The sequence below is a fragment of the Gordionus sp. m RMFG-2023 genome, chromosome 2 (assembly GCF_954871325.1).
Source record: "Gordionus sp. m RMFG-2023 chromosome 2, tfGorSpeb1-WG-v2, whole genome shotgun sequence".
Taxonomy (NCBI): Eukaryota; Metazoa; Nematomorpha; class Gordioida; order Chordodea; family Parachordodidae; genus Gordionus; species Gordionus sp. m RMFG-2023.
In genome coordinates, this window is record NC_088776.1 from 35990836 (window position 1) to 35999009 (window position 8174).

Consider the following 8174-nt stretch of genomic DNA (forward strand, 5'->3'; position numbering starts at 1 on the left):
TATAATATATATTTAATTATAAAATATATTTTATATACGCAATTATATCAATTTCATATTATAATTTTGTGTACGTTCCATCCTAAAAACCAGTTAAAGATATTTATTTTTAAATAAAAATTAAAACTAGTTAATTAAGGTAAATTTTAAAATAATTCTAAAAAAATAATATAGACTATCTTAAATAAAACAAGATAAAATTTTGGCTAGGGGTATAAGTGATCTGCATCAGGCCTAATTTTTTAACCTGAACGAAATTTTTTTATTTGACCTAAAAAGCCCTACTCGAATTAAAAATTATTTGTCCGCCCAGCCCGAATTTTTTTAAATATAATGAAATATACCAATTTCACAGAATTGAATATCATATTTAAAATTTAGGATAGACCCGAAGTTTTTAAAAAATATTAGGCACACTGAAAATATTTTTAAAATACTCGAGCCAAGATTTGTAGATCTCTAAAGGCCACCAGAGCGTTAGAGCGCATTTTAAAAGACAGCAAGTCACCAATCAATCGTAATTCCAAAAATTTAGACATTTGGAATGTGAAACTAAATATTAATGTCTAAATTATAAGCAAATTTTTGTTAAACTTTAAATTAAGAATGATAATTTTGTAACATATGTTTTCTTTTTTTATTTATTGGAAATGTCTTTTTATGTAACCCAATTTTATTATATCATAATGGCATACCAAACTAGTAAGTAACTTTTATTTTTGGAAATTCTTATTCGATCGAAAATATATATAATCTGATATTATGTAATTTTCACGTCACAAACCAATGCTAAATGGTCTGAACCTAATTCTTCATTGGGTAACGCCGTATATTTTTCTATATCCTTCCTTGATGGAAACGGAATAATCTTTTATTTTGAAAAAAATGGAATTTTATGTAATATATAACATTTTGAATATTAATGTAGAGTTGTTAAAGTGTCGGAATGCATTTTTTATTGTTTTATCGATATATTTTTGAGTGTATAGTATTCAATCTGTATACATTTATGACAATGTACCAGGGTATTCATTTTAAAAATATCTTTTAACAACTTTGCTAATTTATGTTATTATAATAAAATATAGTATTAATTAGGATCATATTAAAACCTGTTCAATTTCGAATTTTTTTTTTTCGACAAACACATAATCGATACATTTTTGAAAACCAGGCACAAAATTTGTGTATTCAGGTTGTCCGCAAGCACTGTATAACTCGAAATTGTGACTCAAGTCAAACCCTTCAAATGCTTCCGGATCGTCTCCTGGGGATTGTTATAGATGAATAATATAATTTAATAAATCTCATAAAAGTAGAGCAAGTAATTAATTAGTGGTTAAATTCAATAATATATAAAATATATTTCATCATTATTAATAAGTTTACATTGCTCAAATCTAAGCTTTATGGAAAAATAAGGCCAGGAAACAAAGACCCCAAATTGGGACTGTTAATTATCAAAAAAATATTTTATTCAGGCCATAGATAGAAAAAAATTATGAAAAAAAAGAAGAGTTTTTTATAAAAATAATATTTAAAAGATGCAAATTTAAACACGTACAAAATTTTTTAAAAATGTTTAGGATCCGGCCTTGGATCAATATTATGTATGTATACAAAACAAAATAATTAAAACCTTTTGGCCAAGAAGTAGCATCCTTGGTTAGACATTTAGTGGTTAAAAATTGGTAGAGATCCGTTTGAGGTGATGAATTAAAATCACCGCAAATAATTACTCGAGGTCTTTTGCTCTTAAATTATAAATAAAAAAACAAATACTAATTTGTTGAAAATTTGAAAAATATAGTTATTGCGGTGAAAGTGCAATTAAGAATGGATAGGTTTGTTTATTAATTTGTTTAATTCAAACTATTCGTAAGTAAAAATATAAGAGCCAAACCATCTAATTAGAAATTTTAAAATGTTGGGTGGGCGGGTCAGACAAAATGTTTAGATAAATGAGGCTGGGCTGGTATTTTTTTAAAGTATGTACAATTCAAAATTAATATATATACAATTAATTTCTTAACAAATACAAAAATAAGCATAATTTCTGGCCTTGACCCTTTCAATTTTTTTTGAAATTTTGTGTATTAATAGTACATAACCCCTTTATCAAATACTTAAAATTATCATCTTTAATCGTTATTGACAATAAAATTTAATAAACTTTTTTCCGTTTATATTTACACTGCCTTTTTATTTTAGAATTTATAGAGTTGTGAATAAATAAAATATTTATGGCCAACTTATTTTTAATATGTAACAAAAAGTTTATGTAATTATTACATGCTCCAAATAATGGTAACGTAACCGTCAACCTTTTTTTTGAGGTAATGACGGTATTTTTCTCTTTATATAACAGAAACCGTTAATTTTTTATGTAAAGTGCCCAACCCTAGTTCCAGTGTTTTATCGGCATTATTAAACCACGTAAAATATTAGAAAAGTATAGAAAATAACGAACAATACCAGGATATAAAATGAAGGCGCGTGGTTATCTATGTACTTTGGGTACTGCCGTAACCCCTTTTTAAAAATAAGCATTTAGAAAAATGTAATTTAAATAAATAAAAATTTTTTTTAATTGGCTTATAAATATATTTTTAATCTAAAATTTTATTATGGCATAATAAGTCATTTTTATAATAACTTCCTTCTCCTTTTTCTAGAATGGCAAAACATAATAAATAATCAAGATATTGTCTTTTTCAAATAAATAAACTTTAAAATATAAGTAAAAAAGTTATTTTTACTTTGGATAAACTTGCTTAAAGATAATAATAACTACTCATTTCTTGTGAACGTATATTCCGCTTTAAAGAGACATAAAAAGTATGCGTACGACAATAGGGCAGAGATGTTTAACCTCGTTGCCATTTATAAGTAGACCAATGACATATAATAATACCTAGACTGACGATTCATTCATTAAAAGTGTACATCAATACAAATCAGCTAGAGACGCCATCTTGGTTACTGTAATAAATATTAAAATTTTAAACGAGAGCCTAATTTTATATTATATCTGATGCAAACTTTATTAAAGAATTGCCTGATCATCGAGATAATAAGAAAGTAAGTTATCAATTTAATATTAGTTTTTAACATGAAAATAATTATTATAAAGGTTACCAAAATGGCGGGTCCAGCTGATTTGCTTTTAACGACGCTTAAAAATGCATTTTAATGAATGAATCGTCAGTCTAGGTATTATTATATGTCATTGAAGTAGACAATGAGACAGAAACGTTTAGGCTCGTTGGCAAAGTATAGAAATAAGAATTACAAAAAATGACAACTCATTAAACGCTTAAGGCTTTTCTATATTCAGGAAGCTATTAGTAAGTTTAAAAAAATTTTAAATTATAAAGCCTTTCCTTTCTTTAACCCTTTGACGATGATTATATTTTGATTAACTAATATTATTTATTTTATACAAAATATAAGAGAATGATGGTCCCATAAACCTTTTTAAAATTTTTCATGTTATTTTTTTTATATCTCTAAAAAACAAAAAAATTATTTTTTTATTCAAGATTAATTAAAAAATTAAAATTCTTATATTTTCAAATATATAAATTTAGTTTTTACATAAATTTATTTAAAAATTTAAAACTTGTAACAAACATTGTTGGTAGAGTAATTCCTGAACCCGGACCCTGAACCCTTGTATTTTGGCTGAACCCGGACCCTTTTAAAAAGTGGAGGGTCCAATTCAGGGTGTTAAAAATTTTTAACTTAAAATTTTTTTTTTTTAATTAATGTAAAAATATAATTTTTAAAAAATAATATAAAATTTTTATAATTTTATTAATTTTTTTCCTGGAATCTCCCTAAAAAATAGTCACTTAAAACTATAATTGATAAAGCAAGGGATGTTGTAAAATATTTAAGAACTCCCACAATTGTTAGAATATTAACATCCATGAAAAGGTAAATGGCAATTTTAGATTGCACAACATGTTGGTCCTCTATGTGTATGATGCTAGAGCGATTATTAAGTTTGAAAGATTTCTGTAATGATTTTATCATAGGAGCATGTGAAATCATTTTTTCAGAAGATGATTGGAATCAAGTAAAAGAGCTTACTAGTGTGCTGGTTCCTTTAAAAATAACAACATTAAGAGTGCAGAACAATTATATTTATCGGATTTTTATGACATGGTTAAGATGTCGATTAGAGTTAGGGAGATTAACAAGTTCTTTTTCAAATGAAGTATTAGAAAATACGAAAATAAGAGAGCAACAATATTTACAAAATAGTGTTGTATATGCTTCGATATATTTAGACCCGCGATATCAGGTTTTATTAAGTAGTGAGAAAAAACAAATGGCTATAGACCATCTTGAAGATTTATGGCATACCCAAAACTCTATTATTTACAATACATTAGTGGTTACAACAATATCTACTGGTTGTAGCGATAACAATGATAATGATAATGATAACGATATTGATGATCTGGAAATTAAAAATTAAATTATCATCTTAGAAAGGAGCAAAAAATATCTATTGTATCTTTAATAGAAAAGTTCTCGGAAGTTATGAGAATAAATAGAGATGCAAACATTTTAAAATTCTGGGAGGAAAATTCTTCAATATATCCAGAATTATATACCTTTTCTAGAATCGTCATGGCTGTACCGGCGACACAAGTACAATAATTTATGTATTATAAAAATGACTATCTATTTTAGGTAAGCGTAGAACGTGGATTTTCATCGTTGACTAATTTCTGTGGAAATCTGAAGGATGATATTTTAGAAGATATCATGATTATGCGATTGTATAAAATATTTAAAATATAAATTATCTCATTTCGAATTATAAATGTGTATATATATTGAAGTATAATAAAAAATGAATGAAAAAAAGTTTTATTTTGAGTCATTATTTTTATGTTTCCTCTGAACCCGGACCCGAACCTTGGACCAGGGTCCTTTTTAAATTTATTACCAGACCCGGACCCTTTTTTATGTCGAAGGGTTCACATCCCTGATAAGAATCCGAAAGAATAAATTTAAATATATAATTCGAAAATTAAATTTTTTTGACGGAATCCCGAATCTATAATTTTAGGATTTGAATTCACCCGAAACCCTCGTTTTTAGTATATTTAAAAACTTAGATCATTTATAAAGAGTATTTTTTTAATTTTGAAAACTGTCGGAATCGTATTCGGGCATATATAGGGGAACCAACACTGCGAACGCTACAGACTTTTAAGATGCAAATAATATAAAAAATAGGCAAAAAGCATGCAAAACAAAAAAAGAATAAAAACCTAATAAATTGTGAAATTTATTTTTACAAAATATGACCCCGCATTTTACCACAATATAAAAAAATTTGTTATCTGGAGGCCTTTTGGCAGGAAGCTAAATTATATTTACGAAAACTGATAAATATCCGAAAGAGAGGGTATTGCCCGCTCCCCTTGGTTACGCCAATGTTTACCCTAATGATTAATGTTATTTTGAACATTAAAACCAAACCTGTTTTTATTTTTTTGTGGCTAAAGTAATTTAAAATTGGTTCAGGTTGACCAATCATCGTAAAAGTAGATTTAATAGATGGCATCTAAGAGTTCATTCAGTACAAACCCTTGATTGTAATAATGAATTTGAGAATTCATAGAAAAATAATTATAAATTTTTATACTTTATAAAATCAGAGACCTGCAGAAGTCAATATTTTAAGCCCAACCTGGATTTAAAAAAATCACCATTTTTTTGTTATTTTTAATAATTTTAACTAAAGACTTTTATTCCGGGGGGAGGGGAGGGGGGGTTATAATAGGTGTGTCACTAGCCTTTACAATCTCAGAGGGTTCAAATTTTTTTCAAAATGACCTTTTTTAGCTAACATTTTTAAAATGACTTTATTTTTTAGCTAACTTGCTATAAAAAAATTCAAAATTTTCAGTGGACTGAAGTCCCTACACTGACATTATTGATGCTAATGAGTTAAGACCCAAGGTTGTTACTGAAATAGGAGAAAAGGGGGTAGATAGTTATGAAGATGCCATTGTCATTTTAATAAAATTGGAGGGTGTAGTTTGATTTGAATTTCCTTTCCCTTTTTTGCTAATATTAAAATTTCCTTATTTGCTAATCTTGGTAGAAGGTGGCAAACGGGGTAATATCATCATTAGCTGGGAGGGGGGGGTGTAGAATAGAGGTCGACAATGGGAGAGTTTTAAGCCAGCCTACCCATGCCCGGCTTAAAAATTTAGGTGAGCATATCAGTTAAAAAATATTTTTAATCAAATGGGCAGGCAGGGAGGTGGGTGAATTTAAAATTTTTGTACAAAATGAGCAGAATAAAAATATTGCATATTTCATAAATTTAAGTTAAAAACATTAAAATAACGAGCCAAACCAACCAATAAAATAATTCTTAATATTAAGTGAGTGAGTTAAACAAAAATTTAAGAAAAATAGTTGAAAAGGTGGCTTACATTTTTTAAAAAAGTTTGGGTTAAAAACTTGCCCATTGCAACCTCTTGTATAGAAATCCTTGATTTTGAAAATTAAAGGGAAATTAAAAACATGTAGTAAATGAATGTCAAATGATCTATTATATTTGCCAACAGATTAATTGATATAATTTTAATTAACACTTGGCCCAGGTTTTGCAAAAAAAATATTTTTAGGTTTGGCTTGAGTTTGTAATTTTTTTAAGCCTAGCCCAGATTTTAATACTATTTTACAACCTACTCTAAAAACATGTAAAAATTTATGTTTTACTGCAATTATATTTATATCAATTTTTGTTTAAAATAAATCATAACTTAATTCAAAAAAAAAAAACCTTTGTATTATTTTGGCAATATTGAGCTAAAACATTTTGTAAATATCTCAAGCAACTAGTTATTTGAATTAAACGAATATGGGGTGATGTAGGAAGGAAATAGAGATGTGTATTAGCTATACATATTACATCATCAGTTAAGTTATACTTGCATTTCAAAAGTGTAACCTATTATAACAATTCAATTTTTAATAAAATAATTAATTATATATTTACCTGAAAAACAGATTTCTTACTCATTATATTTTCTTTGAGTCTAGGGTATTGCTGTATGGTTTTATATAGTTCTTGATTAGCTTGAATTGCATTAGGTATTGAAATATCATATTTAGAAATAAGACTGTGTTAAAAATATTATTTCATTTTAATTACTAAAATGAATACTCAAATTTTGAATTTTTGTAAAATAAAGCACAGCCTTCAGCAACTGTGTCTCCTTTAAATAGAGATAGCCCAGAATAACCATACTGAGATAATCCAATATTCAAGTGAGTATTAAAAAGTTTTTTATCAACTTCTTGTAAACATATAAGATCAGCATTATAATCTAACAGAAAAAAAATATTAATAAGAAATTCGTAATCATACTTATTATTTCATTAAATATTATATTTTGCCTATATTCATATTTTAATGCAAATGGAGGACAATATGGAAATAAAGTTGTTTTAGAATAATCAGACTTTGCATAAAGATCTGCTAAAATGTTATAAGAGCATATTCTAATCCTAACTTAAATTTATAAATGTAATACAAAATAAGCTACTCTGGAAATGAAACTGGAGCGATAGTAAGTTTATGTCTTTTTTGGAGGATATTATTTAATGGTTCTTTAGAAATCAGATTTGACACTATAAATTCTGATTGTCCTCTTAAATTATTTTTACTAGGTATGCATAATAATCCAATTTTCAAATTTACTTCATTTTTATTAGGGTTATATATCAAATTTTCACTCACTTTTGTCCATTTTGATTCATCATAATCTTTGTACATTATATCCCCATTATATAATTCATTTGTATGCTCCTTTTCAATATGTGGCTTCATCCAAAAATATTGAACATCAACATCATCTTCATTGACTTCTATATATGGGAAAAAAGGGCATCCAACCATAGGTTTTTTAGGCAATTTTAAAATTTTAATATAAGGGGCATTCATTATTATTCTGTAATGTATTTCACCAATAATTATATTGGAATCTTTGCTTTGTAAAGCCTGTTCCAGTGTTAAGGTATTTATATCAATATCATTATTATAAAAAATTTGAATATCAAGAGGAGAAGATTTGACAGAACAATTAACCTTTTTATTAATTATATTGCTTATTATAGAGGATTGAATTTTTTGA

At 26.6% G+C, this 8174-nt stretch overlaps 1 protein-coding gene across 1 annotated transcript; it reads right to left on the reverse strand.

The window, feature by feature from the left end:
* Positions 1 to 673: 673 nt before the first annotated feature.
* Positions 674 to 8174, reverse strand: LOC135925295 (2',5'-phosphodiesterase 12-like). The gene is made up of 7 exons (XM_065460545.1): positions 7781 to 8174; positions 7205 to 7367; positions 7037 to 7160; positions 6821 to 6988; positions 1640 to 1754; positions 1113 to 1267; positions 674 to 868 (listed from the first exon to the last, which is right to left on the reverse strand). Exons 1-7 carry the CDS (start codon positions 7788 to 7790, stop codon positions 761 to 763), a joined length of 843 nt encoding a protein of 280 aa, XP_065316617.1. The 5' UTR covers positions 7791 to 8174; the 3' UTR covers positions 674 to 760.